Source organism: Dermochelys coriacea, chromosome 3, assembly GCF_009764565.3.
Source record: "Dermochelys coriacea isolate rDerCor1 chromosome 3, rDerCor1.pri.v4, whole genome shotgun sequence".
NCBI lineage: Eukaryota > Metazoa > Chordata > Testudines > Dermochelyidae > Dermochelys > Dermochelys coriacea.
Genome location: NC_050070.1, coordinates 68,547,669 through 68,573,454, shown reverse-complemented (window position 1 = coordinate 68,573,454; position 25,786 = coordinate 68,547,669). Strand labels below are relative to the sequence as shown.

Sequence of the window (25,786 nt, the reverse complement as noted above, 5' to 3'; positions counted from 1 at the left end):
AGTGGAGTCCAAGAGACACAGGTTTTTTTTTTTAAAAAATCATTCAGCCCTTGCTCATCAGCCTCGTGCGTGAATGCGTTTTAAGCGGTAACCATGATAAATGTAAAGCCCAATCAAGGCTTGATCTGTGCATATGGGAAGCAAGCAGAGGGCTGCTGTTATTGTAACCAGATAATTAGCATGTCCCCTAAATTCCCCCCGCTGGTACAGCAGCCTGCCCCCGGCGGGATGCTTCCTCGGTGGGTTTTGCAGTCACATAACAGGCGGCGGAGGAGGGCTGGGTGACCTGGCTTCGCCGGACGCCGGCCCGGACCACGCGACAACAGCTTGCGGAGATGTGGCCCGCCGGTGAGCGCGTGCCTTGCGTGAATTACACCGGGGGCCGGCAGTGCCCCCCGCCCCAGGGCTCGGGGGCAGAAAGGGCAGCAGCAACATTGCAGGGCAACCCTTCCCCCTTCCTCTGTGCTGCTCCCTGGGGGTTGGGAAAGGGGTGCCCCCCCCCATTGCCCGCCCGGCAGTGGGTCCCGACCATGCCCTTCTGTCCCTCCCCAGCTGCTGTCACTCCGCAGAAGACAACAGCAAGACGATGATGATAATAATAATTAATAATTTAAAGCCCAGAACGGGGTGAATGGGGAAGGCGGTGTGCAAAGGCAGGGGCTGGCTACGCGAGGGGAGACGTTGCTAGGTTGCTGGAAAGGAGCAGAAGGCAGGGAGGGAGTCTTGCCCAGGACACAGTCCCTTCAGGAGAGGAGAAGTGGGGACAAGGTTGGGCTTGGAAACGGAGATCTCAATAATCTCCCCCATCTAACGCTCTCATACCCAGAGCAGCGCAAGTTCCCCCTTGCCCTCCCAGCATCTCAGTGCACAGAGCAGCCCCGCCCACCCCAATGCACAGACCAGACCCCGTTCCCCCTCCTCCCCCAGCACCCCAGTGCACGGAGCAGCCCTAGTTCCCCCTCCTCCCCCAGCACCCCAGTGCACGGAGCAGCCCTAGTTCCCCCTCCTCCCCCAGCACCCCAGTGCACGGAGCAGCCCTAGTTCCCCCTCCTCCCCCAGCACCCCAGTGCACGGAGCAGCCCTAGTTCCCCCTCCTCCCCCAGCACCCCAGTGCACGGAGCAGCCCTAGTTCCCCCTCCTCCCCCAGCACCCCAGTGCACGGAGCAGCCCTAGTTCCCCCTCCTCCCCCAGCACCCCAGTGCACGGAGCAGCCCTAGTTCCCCCTCCTCCCCCAGCACCCCAATGCACAGAGCAGACCCCGTTCCCCCTCCTCCCCCAGCACCCCAGTGCACGGAGCAGTCCTAGTTCCCCCTCCTCCCCCAGCACCCCAGTGCACGGAGCAGTCCTAATTCCCCCTCCTCCCCCAGCACCCCAGTGCACGGAGCAGCCCTAGTTCCCCCTCCTCCCCCAGCACCCCAGTGCACGGAGCAGCCCTAGTTCCCCCTCTTCCCCCAGCACCCCAATGCACAGAACAGCCCCATCTTCCTCCAGCACCCCCATGCACAGAGCAGCGCCCACTCCAGCCCCGCTCCTCCCAGGGCGGCGAGCATCCCTCCCTCCCCAGGCGTGTGAATGAAGTTTGCTGCTGTGCTTTGCCCCCTTCCCCGCTAGTTACCGCTGCCAGGGCCAGGACAAAGGCACATCAGCACGTGATGGGGACGGAGCTTCATAAATGGGACCCGAGAGAAGGGGGGGGGGTTCGAGGAGCCAGGCTGGGAGGCGCGGCGCGGCGCGGCCACACACACACACACACACACACACTCAGCCGGGGCCGGGCACGCAGCAGCTGCAGCCGCAGAGGAGGAGGAGGAGGAGAGGGGGGGGCGGCGGCGGCTTCCTCCCAGCCGGGGCAGGAGCAGCACATGGAGAGCAGCGCCCGGCGCGCTGCCTGAGCCTGCCCGCTGCCCTTCCCCAGCTCCCAGCCCTGCCTCCTCTCCTCTCCTCTCCCCGGCGCCCCCGGCCCGGCCCGGCCGGGGCGGCCCGCGTGCTCCCTGCTGGAGGGCGGGAGCGCGTCTCAGTCCCGCGGAGGAGCCGCCGCGCCGCTTGGCAAGAGCACGAGGCAGGCGAGAGGGAGCAGCGCCCCGGGGCAGGAGCCGATGTGAGGGGTAAGGCAGAGCGGGAGGGGCGCTCAGCACGGAACGAGCCGTCCCCTGCCGCGTGCGTGCCGGGGTGGGCCGCCCTGGCAGCGCGTCTCGCTAGGGGCTGAGAGGTACCGGCCGCTGCGCTGCTGTCAGTGCCACAGCAACTTCTTCGCTGTGCTGCTCAAGGGGCTGCTTCCCTCCCAGTGTCTCCGCTCCGTTCCGCGAGTATTACAGGGCGCAGGTATCTGTCACTTACAAATGCCTTCCTGACCCTGTCTGTGTGTGTGTGTGTGTGTGTGTGTGTGTCACAAATACCTTCCTGACCCTGTCTGTGTGTGTGTGTGTGTGTCACAAATGCCTTCCTGACCCTGTCTGTGTGTGTGTGTGTGTGTGTGTGTGACAAATGCCTTCCTGACCCTGTCTGTGTGTGTGTGTGTGTGTGTGTGTGTGTCACAAATGCCTTCCTGACCCTGTCTGTGTGTGTGTGTGTGTGTCACAAATGCCTTCCTGACCCTGTCTGTGTGTGTGTGTGTGTCACAAATGCCTTCCTGACCCTGTCTGTGTGTGTGTGTGTGTGTGTGTGTGTCACAAATACCTTCCTGACCCTGTCTGTGTGTGTGTGTGTGTGTGTGTGTGTCACAAATGCCTTCCTGACCCTGTCTGTGTGTGTGTGTGTGTGTGTGTGTGTGTCTGTCACAAATGCCTTCCTGACCCTGTCTCTGTGTGTGTGTGTTTTTGTGTGTCTGTCACAAATACCTTCCTGACCCTGTCTCTGTGTGTGTGTTTTTGTGTGTGTGTGTGTGTGTCTGTCACAAATAGCTTCCTGACCCTGTCTCTGTGTGTGTGTCTGTCACAAATAGGTTGCTGACCCTCTGTCTGTGTGTGTGTGTGTGTGTGTGTGTCTGTCACAAATAGGTTGCTGACCTTCTCTGTGTGTGTGCCACAAATAGCTTCCTGACCCTGTCTCTCTGTGTGTGTGTGTGTGTGTGTGTGTCTGTCACAAATAGGTTGCTGACCCTGTGTGTGTGTGTGTGTGTGTGTGTCTGTCACAAATAGGTTGCTGACCCTCTGTGTGTGTGTGTGTGTGTGTGTGTGTGTGTGTCTGTCACAAATAGGTTGCTGACCTTCTCTGTGTGTGTGCCACAAATAGCTTCCTGACCCTGTCTCTCTGTGTGTGTGTGTGTGTGTGTGTGTCTGTCACAAATAGGTTGCTGACCCTGTGTGTGTGTGTGTGTGTGTGTGTGTGTGTGTCTGTCACAAATAGGTTGCTGACCCTCTGTCTGTGTGTGTGTGTGTATCTGTCTGTCTGTCTGTCACAAATAGGTTGCTGACCTTCTCTGTGTGTGTGCCACAAATAGCTTCCTGACCCTGTCTCTCTGTGTGTGTGTGTGTCTGTCTGTCATAAATAGGTTGCTGACCCTGTGTGTGTGTGTGTGTCACGAATAGCTTCCTGACCCAGTCTGTGTGTGTGTGTCTGTCACAAATAGGTTGCTGACCCTGTGTGTGTGTGTGTGTGTGTGTGTGTGTGTGTGTGTGTGTATCACAAATAGGTTTCAGAGTAGCAGCCGTGGTAGTCTGTATTCGCAAAAAGAAAAGGAGGACTTGTGGCACCTTAGAGACTAACAAATGTATTTGAGCATAAGCCCCTGTGTCTGTGTGTGTCTATCACAAATAGCTTGCTGACCCTTTCTCTGTGTGTTTTTATCACAAATAGCTTCCTGACCCTCTCTCTCTCTCTCTCTGGGTATGCCCCCTACTAACACACTTAAGTAATACATGTAATCATCTGTATAATGATATACTATGGATTATTTGTTAAGCGCATTCTTGGTGCTGTACAGAATAGATGGGAAGATGCAGTCCATGTCCTAAGGACCTTACAATCATATTACAAAAGGACACACACACACGCACATATCCTGTTGAAAAAATGTTCTCCTCACTAAATGTAGAGGAATGCATTAGAACCCTCTTAAACAAATACCTGTTAAACTGATAAACTTTATTTGCAGTAGCTTGTAAATTACAGTAGTAATGCCCCTTATTAGCTGAACAAATTATGTTCCTTGAACAAAACCGGAATATTAAAATGCAGGAGACTGTCCCAGTAAATTGCCATTTAATTAAATAATTATTAGAGACAGTCCTTCCTGCGTGCCAAAACTATGACATTTAATTACTTTTGTGTATTTTCATGAATTTGAGGTTTAAATGGTAACACTGTGAATTTGTGTGTTCTGTATGTATGTACTGCTTGTTTTACTGTGTGTACATACATGAATAGCATGTTGGTAAAATGAGTATGTTACTGAAAGCTACATGCTTGTTAAAAGGCTACCAAAAGTCTTTTGAGTATTGTAGTTTATTTTCTTTACACATGTATATTAATTATGGTCTTTTGTCTGTTTTGAATGATGCTCAGTAATTTCCTCATGGCTGTCTGTCTTTATTTTTCTGTTTTTCACACTATCTCAGCAGTCTAACCTAAGATTGGTAAGGACAGTTTGTTATAGAACATTTACTGGATGGAAAATTTTGTCTGTTTCATTACTTCCATTAATAGATGTGTATTGAATAGAAAGGAAAAATCCAGTTCCTGACAAGAAAGAACCCTGTAGATGCTAAGAACTTGTGGTTTTATGGTTAATATAAGTCTATTCTTCTGTGATTCTGAAGCTCTCAGAGAAATCAACCTCTTAGGTTCCCATAGGACGTTTGCTGACATTGAGGATTTCTTCTCTAATCCTAACTCATTGATAATTTACAGTGGATAACATTCTTATTGATTTTTTTCTATACTTCTCCCTCCACCTCTCCCCCCCCCAAAAAAGATAACCCTCTGCTATTGAGATTTTAACTGAAATAAAAGTCAACTTGTAATTGTGTATGCAAAGATGTTCAGCGAGGATGTCACTAAACCTTGAGCATTCAATCTCATTTGAATATTCAATATTGTTGGTTTTTTAAACCTAAGAACTGAAAAAAAAAAAACACCAGTCAAGTGTTTTTAAACTTCTTGCATGTATCATAATAAACTTTCAGATTTACAATTACAAGTAGCCAACTGGATTTGTTGTAAATGGACATTATTTTGTTTCCAAAATATCAGCTAATCTGCATTGAGGACACCCCTGGATGAGGTATGTATTAAGGCTTCGATAGGAGAAAAGATCTCACTGGGATACTTTGTTTAAGATCAGTAAAATAGTGTTAGAAGACAATCTATAGCTTTTCCCATTTTCCTAAAATTACGATGAGTGTTACTTCCTGTATGAAAGGAGATTACATGAACATGTTATGCAGCTTTGATCATAGGTAGTATATTTCAGAAGAGGTAAGGAAATGTATGACAGTGAACTAGAGCTGAAAAATTCTTCTTTTTGGTATTTTTATGTTTAAGATATAATTATTTGTTTAGAGGGTTTTTTTTAAGTCTTAAATGTTGGGTGGTGGATTTTTATCCTTTTTATTTGTATCCCTTGTTTTCAGTTTTATTATTCACCATTTCCTAAAGGAACATGTTATCCTCTGTGTAGTGGTGATACTAATATTCCCATCTAGCAAACTTAGGTGCAGGACCAGAGTGTTGTTTTTGTTATTTAATAATGTTAGAGTACTCAAACTGTTAAAATGATAACAATTAGTTGAGAGCAGTTAATTATTCTTTTCAGATTACACTTAATAACTGCTTGCCATAGGTTTTCCCATGTCGTCTCAAGAAAGAAAAAGGCTCACTGATTGTTTTGGAGGTATTTATTAAACAGACTTAAATAAATAAACTGTAAAAGAAATGCATGAAACACCTTTAAATAGCTTAAAAAGATGGAATGTTAAATTTTTTATTTGCTTCAGGCTGAAATTAGTTTTGTGGCCACCACCAAATACAGGTTCCTCATTATTATTCTTTGGAATAAAAGGCAGAACAATTTGAATAAAAACATTTTAAAATGGAATTGACAAAAACAATAAACATATTTCTGGGGATTGTAGCAGGGATTATTTGTGTGGGGGGGAAGAAGTTGGCTAGGTAAAGAGAGATTATTTTCTATGCATTTATCTTATCAACTAACCAGTAACAATATCTCAGAAACATTAAATTAAAAATACTTTACATCATGCTATGGAATCAGGATGTTATTAGTAAGAGAGTAAGCCGGTTGAAGCCTTTGATCTTAGCCGTTGTTCTTTAGTTAATTATGTTGGCTCAATTGCATAAAGGACACCATTAAGAGCTTTCATGCTTTACTAAAAGGATGGCATGTCTCAACCAATGTAAGTCTGTCTTTCTGTTTCAGTGTTCACAATTTTCTAATTTGGCTATTGAAATTTTAAGCATGAAATAGTTTTGGTTATTTAAATTATTTCCTTCTTTTATCCTTTTGACTATAATATAGATTTGATGGAAAAATGCTTGCAAGCTATTATAGAATTGAACATTTCAGTGCTGAAAGGTTTATATTCTAGAGATTGAGTACTTGGTTGCTTTCTCCTCTTATTGTATAGAGCTTTGTGATAACATTAAAAAGCAAGTGGAAACCCAGACTAATCTTTATATTCACTTAATACTACCAGAGAATTTTACACATTTCTCTTCATTCCTGACTCTACAGGTCTCTTTCATCTATTCACTGCCACTCATTTCACTAATTTCTTATAGAAAAAGTTTGGTTTAGTTTTCTATATTTAGAAAGAGATTAACATATTTTTTTAAATACAAACTTTGTGACCTTTCTTTGGCAATTCAATCAGAGGTTTCTTTGTATCTGCAGAATTCATTTTTGTCCACAGTGATTTCTTTTCATTTCTTTGTGCATGATTATATTGGCTTTATCTGATTCTCCTCATGAAGCAGTACATGTCTATAGAGATGTTTTGCTGCAGCTCCCCAAATAGTTCAGACTATCTGAAATGATGAATGTCCTACAAAGTCATTTATCAACCATCTAAGTGAAAACTTGGATATTTTCCTTTGTGTGCCAGAGAATTTGTACAGTTTGCTGCTGATTTAAAATGTGTACTTGCAAGTGACCCTAAAACTAGTGTTTTGGTCAAGTTCAATGCAGCTGTGCAGATGGACACAGAAGACAGAAGGCTGAGGGAAATAGACCCTTTTAATCATAACAAGGTTGCTCTTGTTTTCCTATTGATAGTAGAAATGCATGCCAGGCCCTTGTACTCAAACGCAATCTTGCAAATGTGCCAGAATAGGCAGCAATGGCATTCTATTATTAATATTAAGTTAAAACGTGTTAGGATTTAGTAGGGTTGAACCCTCTATCTTGTTAATATTGTTCCCTACTTCTGTTCTATTCATAGACTGGCACTGTACTGATGTAAAAGGTGCACATAGAATTACTGTTGTTGAGATAAGGACTTCCACCCAGAACCTATCTTATTGGAAAAGTATGTGTTTTGTAACTGATTGCAGAAGCCAGGTTGGAGTTGTCTATGGAATGGTTATAATTACTTATAAATCAGTTTCTTGTTGAAAGAACTTCTGAAGTTGCCTTTGGTGCACGTAAAAATAGTTCAATTAGCAACATGAGGTTGGACAACATTTGATCATGTTTGTGTATTATGCAAGGGCTTTATGAATATCCAACCATTGGGCCCAATCCTTCTCCAATTGTAGGCTTTTCTGATCAAATTAGCCAAATTCATATTGCAGATAAAATAACTAATTCACTATTGAATTACTACTCCATTTACCCCTATTTACCCTCCACTATACTACTTAATACAATACAGTTTATTTAGGTTTATGTTGAGCTGTTAACATAACTAAACATATAGATTTAAAGTTTTGTCCTAATTGTGCAGATTGGGGCTAAATTTTATTAGATTTTGCCTGATCCAGTATAAGCCTTATCTCTGGCAATCGTGTATTTATTCTTTCTGAGAAAATCATGTTTACCCACTAAAAAGTGATGAGCAGAAGCAGTTGATTAGGGAATACTATGAAATCTATTTCAGATCCAGCTGGTGTAATTTTCACACCTGCATTTTAGGAAACCCTTTTAACATTTTTGTTTGTTTGTTTTTGTTTGTTTTTTCTTTCTCTTTGTGAATATCTGAATGTGCTTGCTATAATCAGAAATCTTTATTTTTAGCCAACTCTGTCTCTCTAATAGTGCAGACTGCATCTGTGCTTGGAAAATTATGTAAAATGGGTTTGGAGGTTTTAAATAAATACATTGACAGCATCTCAGTGGATATACTGACTTTAGATTTTTGCTTTTCCCTCCACAAAGGCTGTGTACGGGATATATTAAAACGATGTGCAACAGATATTTCACATATAGTAGCTCTGTCATGTATTATACATACACTTCTTATTCTGTAACTTATGTGCTAACATTTAGCACCAGGAATTTGGGTTTATTGATGCTAAACACCATTGCTTTCAGAGTAGCAGCCGTGTTAGTCTGTATTCGCAAAAAGAAAAGGAGTACTTGTGGCACCTTAGAGACTAACAAATTTATTAGAGCATAAGCTTTCGTGAGCTACAGTTCACTTCATCGGATGCATCCGATGAAGTGAACTGTAGCTCACGAAAGCTTATGCTCTAATAAATTTGTTAGTCTCTAAGGTGCCACAAGTACTCCTTTTCTTTTTGCAAACACCATTGCGATACTTTTAAGACTTTGTGTTTCTCCAGTGAGATTTGATACTATATATTAAACTTTTACACTGAGAAATGAATTTTTTCTTTTTAAAAATTTATTTCTGCAAATGAAATATTCTACTGATTGGATGTATTTTTGCTTTTTGTTCTGATATAAGGGATATCAGAATCTACTAGAATTCTTCTCTCTGTTAAGAAAAGCATCTGCATATTTCAAAGACATGCACCATTGCCAAGCAATCTGGTATAGTGGTTTAATATTCTGGCAAATAATTTCACAAGTTGCTTGTGTTTATAAGTGCAGTATGGCAGAATATTATAATCTGAATGCAACTATGAAGAGTTATCTGATCTTATTTAAATTTGATAAAAGTCGATAGAGGTCTAAAATCCAAAGAATGTTTTCCATTTTTTAACTGAAGTACATCTTACAAAGAGTTCTGGAGTGAGACATTAAATTAACTAAAAACCTTGCTATTGTAAATTCTGAGCATTGCTCTATATGATGGTCTAACAATAATTTCCAAGATAAGTGGACTCCTGAGAACTAAAGTAGATTAATATTGCATGGTGGGTACCCTTTTGACCCTCTTTGCATTGACTTTTTGTTATCACCAGTATACCCCTTTCCTTTCCATATTCTGTTTATTATATCCCCTGCACTGATCATTTTGTAGTCACATTTGAGACCCTTCTCTTTCTTCTCAGCCAGTGCTTCCATTTTCTCAAATTTTGATTTCACTTTAGCCTTCAGCCTGAACTGCTCATCTGATCCATTCTTTGCTGACGTTCTCCCATCCCAGTGCCTTGTGTCAATACTTACAGTCCTGTCCTGTTCATTGCCCTTAAGCAACTTGGCACCATCAGAATTCTTCATTTCTTCCTGCACTGTATGAATACAGATCAGAAATAGACCTTCAAATGCACAAGCCAGTGCCTTAAAAACAATGTGTGCTCTAGTTCCATATCCACTATAAAATCTGGAAATGCTATCATACCCCTCACCTTACAGTGCATCGCGAAGTGTAATGCATATTCTCTTTCAATTCAAAAGGCATTGGTAGTCTTCTCATGCTTCCATGCCATTACTTTTCTTCTTTACCCATCCAGCTTTTCTCTGGTCAGCTACAAAGAATATTTTCCTTGTTTAAATCTAAGAACCAGCATTTGTGCTAATCTCCCCTCCATCCTGCTCCTCTCCTCTAATGCCTTCTCCTCTTCTCTTCCACTTTTCTGTTCCCTTCCCAGTTAGTAATAATCTGTTAAGAAACTACCTGTTCTTTTGATCCCCACCATTCCCCAATTACACACGTCCTTCTCCTATAGTTGTTCCTACATAACCACCGCTGTCAATATTTACTTTGCATCTGGCACATTACTTAAAATCTGCTGCTGTCCACATCCGTATTTATTTATTTATTTATTTATGTATCATTCTTTTCAGACAGGAAAAAAGAGTCACAGGTTCTGCCCCAGTTTCTTAAAATCTCTCTAGAGCTTGACTTCTTCCTACCATTCTGTCTCTAACCTTCACTTTCTCAACAAAGTACAGTACATTTACCCCCTCCTTTCAATCCTTTCTACCACAAGAGTATCCATGACCTTTTTTTATTCGAAATTTTGCTATGACATGGAAACAGCCCTCTTCTGAGTAGTTAATTATTTCTTCCTTTCTGTTAATTAAGGTTTTTCCTCTCTGATCATTTTTCCTTAACTTCACATTGTGGACCGTTCTATCTTTTCATGGATCACTTCCAATGTTATCCAGTAGTCTCTGGTTTCCTCTTCTGGTTCTGCACCTTCGAATTAACCTGCTCTTTCTCTTTGTACTTGATGATCATCCCTTTCTGTGCCAAGCCGTTCTCTGTGCTGTCCCACATAATTCAATGCTAAGCTCAGCTCTTTTTTTGTCTACTTTCTCCCTCTTGGTCATCTTGTCCCTACCTGTAGCTTTTACATCGAATGGCACTCAACTGTACATAGCAGTTGCATCTTTCAGTATTATAGCTAGTTGAAAAATGCAAGAAAAAAATACCTTTTCATCATTTTTTGGTTGCTGAAATTTTGAATTTCTGAAATTTTTTGACCAGCCAAGTTTGGTAAAAAAACAGCAAAAATCTTCTGAGAAATTTTTGTCGAAACATCAAAAAGTCAAAAAATGTTGACCAGTTCTCTTTAACACCTTCAATGAATGTTCTTTCCACTTTCTCCGCCTTCAGTAGGTAAACGGTGTTTTTGACTTCTCAGCTTTCTTCAGCTAAATGTCTCAAAGACAGAAGTGCTTCTTTTGGGAAAGGGGAACATCTCTAAATAGTTATATCTTCCCTATTGACCCAGATCTTCCACTTGCCTCCACTGTCCACAACCTTGGCATCATTCTTATTTCTGAACTCTCCTTCTCCTCCCACATCTCCTGTGTCTGTAAATCTGCTTATCACCGCCTCTGCAGTATTTCCTATGCATACTACTGTCTCAACTCCACCTCTGGAGCTTCCCCAAGTACTAGCTCTCTGGACCCAGCATCTATACAGAATGCTGCTGCCCAATTTCTCACATGCACAAAGAAGCATCATCAGACTATCCTGGAAGAGCTCAGATGGCTTTGTATTAATTGTTAGGTTATAGTTCAAAACCCCCCTCCTTGTTTTTAAAACCTTCCAGATTAACTCATAGGAAACAGGAAGAGAAAAGGCCTTTCTGCTCCCCTTTTCACCTAGCACTAGCTTCTTCTCAGCCTTCACACAATCGACAATGAAAGGAGTATGGGGAATAAATAGGAAAAACTAGAAGTGTTTTCTAGTTTTAGAAAGAAAGAAAATAAGAAAAACTATTAGTACATGAGCTAAATATGACTTTGTGAAATAAATCTCATGATTGGAATATTGGTATAGAAGAGTATAGCTTGTTCAGAAAAGACAGACAGGAAAAAAAGGGAGGAGGTATTTCAGACCAGTTGAAAGCCTCTGGGAGAAGGTAAAAGAAGAAAAAACGGGCAATACTATGTTAGGAGTCTACTATAGACCACCAAATCAGGAGGAGGAGATGAATGAGGCATTTCTGGAACAAATACCAGAAATATCCAAAATAGAAGACCTGGTAGTAATGGGGCATTAGCTACCCAGACATCTGAAGTAATACAGCAAAACACAAAATGTCAATTAAATTATTGGAATGTATTGGGGGAGAGCTTCTTGTTTCAGAAGGCAGAAGTAGGGGGACAACCATTTTAGACTTGATTCTGACTAACAGGGAGGAATTGGTTGTAAATGTAAAGGTAGAAGGCCATTTGGGTGTACATGATCATGAAATGATAGATTTCATGATTCTACAGAAATGAAGGAGTGAAAGCAGCAGATTAAGGACAGTGGACTTCAAAAAAGCAGACTTTAACAAACTCAGAGAACTGGCAGGTAAGATCCCATGAGAAGAAAAATCTATGAGAAAAATGTTCAGGAGAGCTGTCTGTTTCTCAAAAAGACAGTATTATAGGCACAACTATCCTGATGCAAAGGAGAGAGAGGAAAAATAGTAAGAGACCACTATGGCTCCATCAGGAGCATCTTACTGATCTGAAAAATCAGAAGGGAATCCTACAAAAAGTGGAAGCATGGACAAATGGCTAAGGATAAGTATAAAAGAATAGCTCAAATATGTAGGTACAAAAGCAGAAAGGCTAAGGCACAAAAGTAATTACACCTAGCAAGACACACAAGGCAATAAGAAGAGGTTCTATAGAGGAGCAAGAGATGGACACAGGATTACTTAGTAGGAAAAGAGAACTAATAATGGATGACATCAAGAATGCTGAGGTGTATAATGCTATTTTATGTCAGTCTTCTCTAAAAAAATTAATACGGCTTTTGACACAGTCCCAAATTGCATTCTCATAAGCAAACTAGGGAAATGTAGTCTATATTAAATTGTAAGGTAGGCGTATAACTGGTTGAAAGATTGCATTCAAAGAGTAGTTATCAATGGTTCAATGTCAAACTGTGATGTATCTAATGAAGTGCCGCAGGGGTCTGTCCTGAGTCTGGTACCATTCAATATTTTCATTTAATGACTTGGATAATGGAGTGGATAGTGAGTGTACTTATACAATTTATGGATGACACCAAGCTGGGAGGGGTTTCAAGCACTTTGGAGGACAGGATTCAAATTCAAAATGACCTTGATAAATATGAGAATTTTTCTAAAATTAGCAAGATTAAATTCAATAAAGACCAGTGCAAAGTATTACAATTAGGAATGAAAAATCAAATACAAAATGGAAAATAACTGATAGGTAGAAGTACTGATAAAAAGGATCTTAGAGTTATAGTGGATCACAAATTTGAATATGTGATGTAGTTGTGAAAAAGACTAATATCATGTTAATAGAAGTACCGTATATAAGACATGGGAAGTAATTGTCCCAGTCTGCTCAGCATTGGTGAGGCTTCAGTTGTAGTACTGTGTCCAGTTCTGAGCACTATACTTTACAAAAGATGTGGACAAATTGGGGAGAATCTAAAGGAGAGCAATGAAAATGATAAAAGGTTTAGAAAACCTGACCTGTGGAATGGTTAAAAAAACTGAGCATGTTTAGTCTTGAGAAAAGATGGCTGGGAGGAGACCTGATAACAAGTCTTCAAATATGTTAAGGGCTGTTATAAAGAGGACCATGATCACTTGTTCACCATGTCCACTGAAGATAGGACAAAAAGTAATTGGCTTAATCTGCAGCACGGAAGATTTAGGTTAGATATTGGGGGGGGAAACTTTCTAACTATAATGACGGCTAAGTTCTGGAATAGGCTTCCAAGGGAGGTTTTGGAATCTCTGTCATTAGAGGTTTTAAGAGCAGGTTAGGGATGGTTTAGGTTTATTTGGTCCTGCCTCAGAGCAAAGGGGCTGAACTAGATAACTGCTCGAGGTCCCTTCCAGCCCTACTTTTCTATGACTGTATGAATCTTAAAGCTATTGGTATGTGAGCCTTTTCCTGGGCAGCTCCTGTTGTCAGGTAGAGCCATCCGGTATCTCTGCCCGCCCCTCACAATCAACCATCCACCAATTTTCAAATCTCAGAAGAGAACCTATGTTTTTCTTCCCTGTTATTTCTGTCTTCCTAGGGTTTCACTTTTTATTCCCACTTGGTCAATCTATTAACTCTGCAAAGCTTTTTGCACTAGAGTCTGCATGAAAGAGAGAATCCAAAACAGTGAGATTAGAGCATGTACCCCTTACACTGATTGCAGAACAGTTTCCAGTATAAACTCATGTATTCACTTGGTCATAACCCTTCCAAAACATCCACCTTTTTGGCTGAAAATGTCCATGTTTAATCACTGCCCAAACAAGATTTTTTCCCCTAGAAAATTTAAGCAATCTCCCTTCAGTTGTTCCAGAGTTTAGTGAGAGTGGAGAAGGAATATGCTACCAGTTAAAATCTAACCATACTTTTTTTTTTAGACAGGGCTAAAGCTAAAATGGCTGAAGTTTGAAAGCTGGCATAGTCATAGGCATGGAGGCTTTTCCTGGGCTGGAAAAAGTCCCTGGAGGTTGATTTTTAAAAGTTATGAGCATTTGAAAATGTTGCTGTGAACCTGGGCAATAGATGTTTTGTTATGTTTGTTGGTGCATATGTAGACTCTGATCCTGCAATGGGTTCTGTGTAGGTGGATCTTTGCATCCATGTGAATCCTTGTTGACTTCAGTTGGGCTTTGAATGGGCACAGCTACTATCATTAAGTGCACATTAGTTGAAATTAGTTTGCAGAATTTAATTATGAAAAACTATATCAAACCAGTTTTCTTATGCTATTCATTGCCAAATCTATTCTGAGTTGGTCCCACCTTAACTGAGTTTATCCTGAATCCAGATCAATCTTCTCCAACTGCTGCTCTTAATGGGAACCCTCCGCTGTCCTGCCAGTTGCTTTATTGTCTCCCAAAACTGTTTTTTTTTAAATGCTTAACAATGACCCGTGAAAGATTTTAAAATTTTGAGCTTGTGCCATTTTTATATATATATTATACTAGCAGCTGAAGGCCTGTCCTGTCACATGGGTGTAATTCATAAAGCCATCGGTAAAAGAGCCAAAACTGAGGGTTCTTGTTTCCATGCACTGTGTTGTAGAGAATCATGTTGCTGTTTGTACTTGTTCTCCAGTCTGTGCACAGAGCTGCGCTGGCGGCATGACCACCTCTTCGTTACCTCGGGTAGCCCTTATTCCCACCTTCTCTGATCAACTGTCACATTCCAACCACCACAGAACCTTTGGACTCCAGCATTCCGTCTGGTTCTCACAAGGCCAGTGACGACTGAACCCTTAGTAATATTTCTAAACAAAAAGAGCTCTGAGCCAGCTGTTTCCATCACCTGACACTGACGCAACAGACATTCTAGGCTTCCGGTGTCAGTTCTGGAATATGTGTGTTGATTTGTGCAGGTGGCAAATGAGGGGTGTTTGCTGCTGTGAGGGGCTATGTGTGCTATGTGGGTTATTGTTTGTGGTGTCGTGTGGGTGATTTTGAAGAACTGTGATTGTTGGGCCAAGTAATCCACCATCTGCCTCATACAACCAATGAAATTGTTGCATGCAAATTGGCACTGGAGTAAGGGTAGTGATGGGTTGAGTTACCTCTGATATCACAATGGTCTAGGTTTCTTGGTGTGGCATAGATACCAGCCTTGCTGTCGCCTGGGTGTAATTCGTAAAGTCAAAATGGCTGAGAACTTAAAAATGGATGGTAGAAGACCACGAATCCCTGTGATGGTTGACCCTGGTGATATTCTGAACAAAAATGTCTCAGCCATGGTTGGAGCTGTTTCCATCGCTTCACACTGCCTCTACAGACATTCTAGGCTTCAGAGTGACATTTCTAGAGTCTTCTTATATAGATAAAGGAGACCTGAAAGGTGGGGTTTTGTTTTATGTTTTGTTTTTTCAAAAGGTTATGCACATAGCCAGTCTCTGTACCTATACCTTCCCATCACTGTTACCTTCATCCTCCCTCACCCACTCCCTCTGCTTGTTTGTGATGCCAACATGTTGTGTCTTCTCTTAATTTAGATTGTAAACTCTTTGGGCCAGGGTACAGCACCCAGAACAATAAGACCCTGATCCTGATGGGGCTTCTGAGCACTACAATAGTAAAACAAACAAATAATAATCACTTACCACTGGTTTCTGACCAGTTTACACCCAACATAAAACTTGCATCACTAAATTATATAAAAACTGAATTTAGTCCGGTGACTTCCATAAACATCACACTTGCTTATGCCAGGCCTGATTTTTGGCCCACCAGAGCTAGAAACTATCTTATTTGTTGAGAGCACTTACTATTCTCTTTAATGATCTTCCCTCTGAAGTCCTCACACAGGCAAAATTTCCACTGAATTCAATGGGAGTTTTCCTGAGTAGCTAGTGTCTGTACACTTGAAATATTATTTAAATCCTAAAATGTTAAATAAACAGTATTCAAGATGTAACAAACATTTTCACGTTCTTTTGCAACAAGCTTTTTGCATCACTTCAGTAAGACTCAGTCTCACTTCTTGTATTCTGTGTTTTCTTTTTAAGGCTTGGAAACCTAGTTCTGGTCTCAGCAGTTGTACTGTTCACCACCATTTATAATAACACAATTATTAAACTAAATTTTAATTGTATATGCCTGTTCTAATTCATTTAGGCTATTATTTACTATTTCTCTAACATTTTTGATTACCCAGGCATGATGGTAAATTATTATTGTTGTTGTTATTACTATTATTTCTACTGGGCTAGGGTCCATGGGACCGTCAAGGTTGTAGTCCCATTTGGCTTGGCATTGTACAAACACATAGGATACAATTCCTGACCCAAAGAGCTTACAACCTAAGATGATGAGCAACATATGAAGACTTTGGGAGAGGATTACAATCCAAATATATGATTTTATATACATATTTCAATGCATTTAAAAAAAATACATTTCAACTATACAAGCTGCCCTTTGACCAATTCTTAATGATCTGTAAATCTCATGGAAGAACTGTGTAAAATGGAAATCCAAATATTTTACAAAATGAAATTAGTGAATCATGATTATTATTATCATTGTATTTTAGTATTGTTTGTTTTGACTTCTTGTTCTCAGCATATTTGCAGTTTTCAGCATTTTACCTTTTTACCTTGTCATTTTACCTTTTTTATGAAGATTTTACTATTTATTTTTATAGATTATTAAAATTGCTTTGTCATTCATTTTGCCTTGAAGACAAATTCAGCTTTTATAGATGATGGCAATAATTGTAATAACCTCCTACTGCAAAAAGAATAGAGAATTGTTATTCATATTAGTGTAGTATTCTTGTCCCCTGAGTAAATGAGCTTTGCATGGGGGACCTACACAAGGTTTAGGAGAGAGCTGATTCTCCTGTAATCCAGCCATGAATATACACAGCCTTTCCATGGTCACTACTGTATACAGCTTCTGGATTCTAGTAACATCTATGTAACCCTTAAGAGGCTTTACGTGACTGTGCAATGGGGAGCAGAGGCAGAATTTGCCCCGTAGGCTTTAATTAATTCAGCTGTTTAAGGGTTCACTCCTACAAAGTGCCAAGTGCCCACAACTCTTAGTGGAAGGTGTGAGTGGTCCGCACCTCACAGAATCAAGCCCTAATAATGCAAACAGGAAGGAGAATTGATAAACCGAAGTCAAACCAAGTAATGTCATTGACTAACAAGATGCATCCGATGAAGTGAGCTGTAGCTCACGAAAGCTTATGCTCAAATAAATTTGTTAATCTCTAAGGTGCCACAAGTACTCCTTTTCTTTTTGCGAATACAGACTAACACGGCTGCTACTCTGAAACCTGTCAAGATGGCCAATGTGTCTTTAAAAAATAGTCTAGTTAATGGATGACACTTTGTATATTTTCTGGTTTCAGAGTAATGCTCTAATAAATTTGTTAGTCTCTAAGGTGCCACAAGTACTCCTTTTCTTTTTGTATATTTTGTGTGGTAGTGGAAGTCAAAATGCCACAGGCTTGTGGAAAACTTCTTATGTGGAAGAAGTGATATGGCCTAAAGTAATGTGCGTTTGTTTTATTTGTTTGTTTTTGTTGGCAAGGAGGTTAAGGTAAAAGGGAAGATTTACCTTGTACTCTAGCTGGAGATTTTAATCTATTAACTTTTGTCTGTAGTTAGAATTCACTATTTACTGTGAACTAATTAATGTAGTTATGTAATTGCACTAAAACTTTTAGGGTTGGCACCAGCAGTGCCTCTAATTCACCTTTAATCAATTTTTTCGTTCTTTTAAAGCCATTTTTAAAAGCAAGCCTAGAAAGCTCATTTCAGGTGCCAAACTAAGAGCTTTGGAGATTGAAGTCCTTTAGTCTCAGAACACGTACAGACAGCACAGGTAGTAGAAATGCAAGGTCCCACACTGCTGCATTAATATGTCTCCACGCTGTCCTAGAGGGACCTCTCCTGGGATGAAAGATTTTGGACACTACTGAAGCTGCCAACAAGGGGAGAAGTGTGCTGGTGATTTTCATGATGTGGACTCTTGTCCACTACGAAATGGCAGTGGAGCTCACCCATTTATTTCTGTTATCAGATGGTCACTATTGATCTGGGCTGGATTTAAACCAATTGCTTAGAAGAGGATGGCTACATAGTTCATTTCAGCCTCCTAAGATTTCCAGCTGCCACTGGCACTTCCACATATGCCACCAATCTCTCCATTTGTACAGTAATAGTACTGAACTGTTTCTAGATGGAATATTTGAGAGCTGACATCTCAGAATACCGACATATGCATCTTACCAAGCAAGTGACCCCATGAATGAGGGCCTGCCTTTGTGAAATATAGGACCAGATTCTCAGCCTATATAAATCAGTGTAGCTCCTTTGATTTTAGAGGAGCTATGCTGGTTTATACCAGCTGAGGATCTGGACCACAGTCATCTGCTAACTCTGCAGCCATAAACTCTGACTTCTGTTTTCACTAGCTGGAAGTGAGGAAGTTTGCTAATTGATAGATAGATAGATAGATAGATATCTCCATGCTATAGTTTATACAGACAACATATTATGTATATTAAAAATAAACTAAACCCCAATAAAATACAGTTCAGTGTCACTTGAATGGCTGTTTTACTGCAACTTTAATAAAAATCAACTGCTACTTTAATAGGTGCATGTACACATACTGCCAGAGATTTCCAATTATGATATTCCCCAGCAGCAAACAATAACAAAATTAATGTCAGCTGTATCCCCAAAAGCCTAAACTATATTACTAATGAACTCTCAAGAACTCTCAAAGAAAACTCTATGCAAAGACAATAAGGTGCAAATCACTATAATAATCTAAATGTAGAAATACAGAAAAACATCATTGAAATGCAGAGTAGGATTTGCCTCTCGTGATCCCATTAACCATCTTGTTAGCTTAGTGTCTGCATACATAGTGGTATTGTAACATACTCCTTTTAAAACCTTAAATGCACACTCAAATTCATTTCCACTACATGCAGCCGACGAAGTGGGTATTCACCCATGAAAGTTTATGCTCCAATATGTCTGTTAGTCTATAAGGTGCGACAGGACTCTTTGCCACTTTTACAGATCCAGACTAACACGGCTACCCCTCTGATACCCCTCTGATACTTGACATTTGTATTTTAAACAAAGGTAGGATTTGAACCAGGGCTTGTACTTTATTATGAGGCAATATATACTTAAGGTGACTCTAGCAGAAACTATCTCCTTCCGAGTAATTTGTCTTTCTCATAAATGTACTCAGCTGCATAACAATTTGCAGTCTTGACTCAAATACAATCTTCTTGACATTGAGTTATAGCTTTAATGATTAAAACAGCTGTCTTTCCTATGGCAGAAGTAAATTCTAAGACAATTGAATATTTAAATACTACCATCATCTTTATATGCGTATAGAGTAAATTTAATTTTTTGTAGTTTGAAATTAATAAAGTGTTTTTACATACTGTTATAAGCTGTGTTCTGTTAGAAAGTTGCCCAGTTCACCCTAGAATAGGTTACAAATCAATTGACAGCAAAATCATGTTATAATGTGTACAATCTATAGAGACAACGAGGAATCCTAGTGGCACGTTAGAGACTAACACATTTATTTGGGCATAAGCTTTCATGGGCTAAAACCCACTTCATCAGATGCATGAAGTGAAAAATACAGTACGAAGGTATTTATGTTACAGTACTTGAAAAGATGGGAGTTGCCTTTCCAAGTTGGAGGCCAATTCAATCAAGGTGGAAGTGGTCTATTCCCAACAGTTGACAAGAAGGGGTGAATATCAACAGAGGGAAAATGACTTTTTGTAGTGCTAACGAGGCCAATTCAATCAGGTTGGATGTCGCTCATTCCCAATAGTTGACAAGAAGGTGTTAGCACTGACGCCCCCACTTGGTAAGGCAACTCTGATCTTTTCATGTGCTGTAACATATATATATATATATATATACCTGCCTCCTGTATTTTTCATTCCATGCATCTGATGGAGCTTATGCCCAGATAAATTTGTTAGTCTCTAAGGTGTCACAAGGATTCCTTATTGTTTTTGCTGATACAGACTAACACGGCTTTCCCTCCTAAAACAATCAATAAAATACACTATAAACATTTATAAAGTACCTTCTGGATGAAAGGAGCATTAAATGTAAGATTATTATAATTTATTTTCAATATGTTCTTCAGGAAAGTTGTCTTTCATCACCATTCAGACCGTAAGAATTAAATTACCAAATCCATTTTAAGACTGTCTGTTTTATAATGAAGATTTTGCTTTGCCCAGTTATGAACTCTATACTTGATGACAAAACTCACACAGCCATTTTGTTACGTATTAGACTCTCCGGTTATTACATATACTTTTTCACCATTTTTACAACACTGACATTGCACTGTCCTCTTGAGGTGTAGCTTTATATCTACCTTTAACACTAGCTGTCTAGGAGCTTTATCCAAAATGCATTGAAGTCAGTAGGAAAGCCTCCGATTGACATCAGTGGATTTTGGACAAGAGTCTAGGTGCTCAGATACCAAAGCATAACTGCAGTATAAATATCTAGCTAGATAGATGATCTCTGCTTCTTTCTGGAAATACCAATGATAGCCTCCATTTTGAAATGTTTCTATTGTCATGAGAGAGGAAACATACTTTTTACTATATTTTTTTTTATATTCAGTAATACTGAGCAGATGTATTTTCTTATAATTGTGGAACTCCACTCTTTACTTCAAGGACTGAGGCAGTCAGTTTCTCTGGATTTTGCCAATTAATCCCTTGTATGCTGTCTAACATTTATAGCCAGCTATACCAACTGATCAGGTGAAGTCTGTATGTGATTGTATGCAATACCAGTAATTTGCTGGTGACCCCATCAGTTTCTCCAGAGTTTAAGCTTCCATTTTAACACAAACAAAACACAACAAATTAATTTTTTGGCACTTATAGTTGCTGCTATAACCTTATGAATGTCTGATTAAGGCTTAATATAAACAGAAACAATGGGTCTGCTTCTCACCCTTTTACACCACTCTGGCAATATAAAGGGGCTTTAAGGTAGATATTTAAGGTCCTTTTATACTGCCAGGGTACTGTAAAGAGGCCTTGGTGCAAATGAGAATCAGGCCTGGTAGCTTTAGGGCAAAAATAAACTGCCCCTATTCATCTCTATGGGGTGTTAACTCTGAAGTTTATTGATTGAAATTACTGTAAAATGTCAATATTGACTATTTAACTACCGTTAATTTTATCGAAACATTCTGGGATTGTGGGCACAGCTTATGTAGAATACCATCACTTTTTCCTTGTTTTCTGCTATACCAATTTCTTTGGTGCACTTAGCAGAAATAGTTAACAAAATAATTACACTCATTATCCTCCAAATGCATATAGTGTGTATATAAATAACACAATTTAATAATTAATTTTCAATAATTATTATATATCCAGTATCCTGGCACTAGGCCTTCAATATGTAGCTCAGATTACTGCAACACAGAGCTAGACACACACACATAGGAATATGGACAGGGTGAACAGTGAAATCTGCATTTGTATATCAATCTTTGTTGGTCGGCTCCTTCAGTATTCTTTCCTTGTAGTTAGATTTACAACACTCTCAATAGTAAAGTAAAACAATGATTGTTCAATTTAAAATGATCTCTGCACTGGCAATTGTTTCTAAATGGAAAAAGTCAGAAAATGTTGTTCCACAAGGTTCTTTGAAATCAGACATCTCAGTTCAATTCTAGAGGTAATATCTTCCTGGTGGAGCTGCTCAGAAAATTTTGAAGAAAAATTAAAACTATTTTCTAGGGAATATCTTTCCCCATTTTTCAGCTTCTTTCTCATGTGTAGACATGTAATGTGTTTCAGATGTTTTGCTTCTAAATAATTGATCAACTCTTCTGACTACATAGCTGGTGACAAAGGCTAGACCTGTAGTTCAGTACAAGGAAAGATGAAATGTTGTTTGACATGACTGAGCTAAGTTGTTTGTAGACTTTATCTCCCCGTTTATCTTAATTGTTTGATCTTTTTCCCCCTTCCCAGGATTTCCTCACATGTATTTTTTCCCAAGTCTCTTTGAATCCTACCTAATACAAGACTGGGGTTATGAAGTCGATCCTAGATGGCCTCGCAGACACGACTTTCCGAACAATTACAACAGATCTTCTTTACATGGGTTCCAACGATATCCAGTACGAAGATATTAAAGGTGATATGGCCTCCAAACTAGGATACTACCCACAGAAATTCCCCTTATCTTCCTTCAGGGGTGATCCTTTCCAAGAAAAAATGACTGCAGGAGATGATCCCCTATTAAGTATCATTCCATCGGATCAGATCAATATTACAGATTTTTACAACAAGTCCCTATCCACTTTCAAGGATAATGAGGAGAATCTACAATGTGGGGAGAACTTCATGGATATGGAGTGCTTTATGATTCTAAACCCCACCCAGCAGCTGGCCATTGCAGTGCTGTCCCTTACCCTGGGCACCTTCACCGTTCTGGAGAACCTTCTAGTGCTGTGTGTTATCCTGCACTCTCGAAGCCTCCGGTGCAGGCCCTCCTACCATTTCATTGGCAGCTTGGCAGTGGCTGACCTCCTGGGCAGTGTAATTTTCGTCTACAGTTTTGTTGATTTCCATGTTTTCCATCGAAAAGACAGTCCTAATGTGTTTCTGTTCAAGTTGGGTGGAGTTACAGCCTCATTCACTGCCTCAGTAGGCAGCCTTTTCCTTACTGCAATAGACAGGTACATATCTATACACAGGCCACTAGCTTACAAAAGAATTGTTACCAGACCAAAGGCTGTCGTAGCATTCTGTGTGATGTGGACCATAGCTATCGTAATAGCTGTTCTTCCTCTGCTCGGCTGGAACTGCAAAAAACTCAATTCTGTTTGTTCAGACATATTCCCTCTCATTGATGAGACCTATCTAATGTTCTGGATTGGGGTCACCACTGTACTCCTGCTGTTTATTGTGTATGCCTATATGTACATATTGTGGAAGGCTCATAGTCATGCTGTTAGAATGATTCAGCGTGGCACTCAAAAAAGCATAATAATTCATACCACAGAGGATGGTAAAGTACATATTACTAGACCTGATCAAACTCGTATGGACATCAGGTTAGCCAAAACCTTGGTCCTTATTCTGGTGGTTTTAATCATATGCTGGGGTCCTCTACTTGCAATTATGGTGTATGATGTCTTTGGGAAAATGAACAAACTCATCAAGACTGTCTTTGCATTCTGTAGCATGCTCTGTTTGATGAATTCAACAGTGAATCCCATCATCTATGCTCTAAGAAGCAAGGACTTGAGACATGCTTTCCGGAGCATGTTTCCACCCTGTGAAGGGACTACGCAGCCTCTTGATAACAGTATGGAGTCTGACTGCCAGCACAAACATGCTAACAATGCAGGTAATGTTCACAGGGCAGCTGAAAGCTGTATTAAGAGCACAGTTAAGATCGCCAAAGTGACCATGTCTGTCTCCACAGACACAACTGCAGAGGCATTGTAAATCAAAGCCCTCTCAACGTTGTAAGAATAGAAGTTTGTTTTAAACTAACAAAAAATACATGACTTACAGCTTTTGTTCCCTCACCTGTAACATTTAAGTTTGTCATAATAAGCTATACAATGATTGTTTTAAGAATCATTGCCATTGGCCAATCCTCCAAGTTTAACAATTAGGGATTCTAACTACTTTAAAAAAATAAAAGTTTTAAATTAAAGAAAGTGCTCATTGAATAATAAAGTATAAAACTCTGGCAGAACGTACAGAAAATGTCAAACTAGCAACAATTCCTTCAGAAGTTATTGAGGGTAGAGTGGAGGAGAATCTGAAAACTTGTGAAACCTAACTGAAAACTAAAACACCCTAAAGCCATGTCATCAAATAAGAAAAAGCCTTGTAATCATAATGTTGATTCCATTGTGAAATGTATTAAATGTCTGTAAGTCATAGAAGTTTTCATTTCTTTCCAAAAGCAGCAGTACTAAGTTTTAGAGGTTCTGTAAAATGTGTTGTGTCCTGTGCAACGTATACTGTTTTATTACTTGTTACTGATATTTGTCTAACTAAACCAAGTGATAACGTAAACTTGTGTGGAAATAATGTGAAATATGTGTTATGTAAACCCCATTGAAAATACCTTCTGTATTTGAAGCACTCCTATGAGCTATTTTGGAAATTTTACATGTTTAGTAGGCTTCTGTGGATTTAGAGGAAAGGCATTGTACTTCTTCAACTAAAATTATTTGACATTTGAAATCCCCATTAATTTTAACTTTCATCTGTGTAGAAGAATAACAGCAACAAGGGAATATAGACTAGCACTGCACAGAAAGGAATGCACTGGTTCAGACTTTTAAATACCACTACATTTATACATAACAACATTTATTGTCTTACGGACTATGCCTTTCCGGTGGACATTATGTAAATATGAACGCTAAAAAGAAAAGGTACTGGATACTGGCTTCTTTAATTGGCAACTGCTAGCACTGGACCTCTGAAAACAGCAGGCGTCAGATTCAGTGTATAATGTTATCATTGTGCAGTTGATATATACTTGAACTGTGCTGTGTTCCAATATCCCAGGATTAAACAGATTTAAAGCCTGAGATGCCAAACTCCAGTCTTCACTAAAAAGGAGCAAGTATTGTCAAAATTAGACATTTTTTATGTTTGAGCGTGCATATAAATATCTGTGTGTGTGTGTGTGCGCACGCGTGTGTGTACGTATAGTAAGTAAATGTGGGTCACAATAGTATTACTAAGATAGGAAACTGTGCCCAAATGTAAACTATTTCTTGTTGCACTCTTTGCACATGAATTCTGTTCCTAAAATTGAGTTCTTCCAGCTGATGAGTGATGAACATGCTAATTGTAAGATTCAGAACATACTCGTTGATCCACAGTGAGAGACTTATCCATGTATTAGAGAATAGCCTTTTTAGTTTTACTTGAGAACAAGGCAAAAAACAATCAGGAGGAAAGGGTAAGAGGCAAAATATGCCATGAACAAAAACAGACAACAGAAAATCAGTATTTACAGTGTTGAATTGAATGTTGGAGATGAGACTTTTTTTTCTTCAAAAAAGTCCTTGAGTATTAAATCTGTTCGCTTGAAATCAGGTGTCTCACTGTAAAAACAGGGTATCAACCTGAAACCATCATAATTAAGGCAAAGAAAGAGTTTTTAGATCCAAAGGTGCAATTCCATTTTATAACGGAAATTTTTAAAACCTTGGATTTTTTTAGTAAAGAATGTAATTAAATCGCCTTCTTGACATGGATATTCTCTAAATCTCATTCTGAATAAGAGCCATTGAGCCTTATTCTCCACTTTCTGGTACATTAGGTCATATTCTGTCCCCTGTGCCGCCTGTTTTATGCTAAAGCCAAGCTAGCCAACTAGCTACCCAAGGATTCCCCCAAGACAGGGGAATCCCTCAGTGGCATAGGGCTTGTGTAGCCAACTCTACACCACCTCTTCATGCTCTATGTGGAGTGGCTTAGGAAAGAAAGCAT

General features: G+C 40.1%; 1 protein-coding gene across 3 annotated transcripts; it reads left to right on the top strand.

Annotated features, from left to right (window-relative positions):
• The first annotated feature begins 1,754 nt into the window (after positions 1 to 1,754).
• Positions 1,755 to 25,314, top strand: CNR1 (cannabinoid receptor 1). 3 transcript variants are annotated; one of them, XM_038393598.2, is made up of 2 exons: positions 1,755 to 2,105; positions 22,286 to 25,314. In XM_038393598.2, the coding sequence occupies exon 2, from the start codon at positions 22,349 to 22,351 to the stop codon at positions 23,768 to 23,770; it is 1,422 nt and encodes a 473-aa protein (XP_038249526.1). In that variant the 5' UTR covers positions 1,755 to 2,105; positions 22,286 to 22,348; the 3' UTR covers positions 23,771 to 25,314. The 3 variants fall into 3 exon arrangements, with proteins under 3 accessions (XP_038249526.1, XP_038249525.1, XP_043366574.1); XM_038393597.2 differs by lacking the exon at positions 1,755 to 2,105 and adding an exon at positions 2,112 to 2,322; XM_043510639.1 differs by lacking the exon at positions 1,755 to 2,105 and adding an exon at positions 5,061 to 5,221.
• The last annotated feature ends 472 nt before the right edge of the window (positions 25,315 to 25,786 follow it).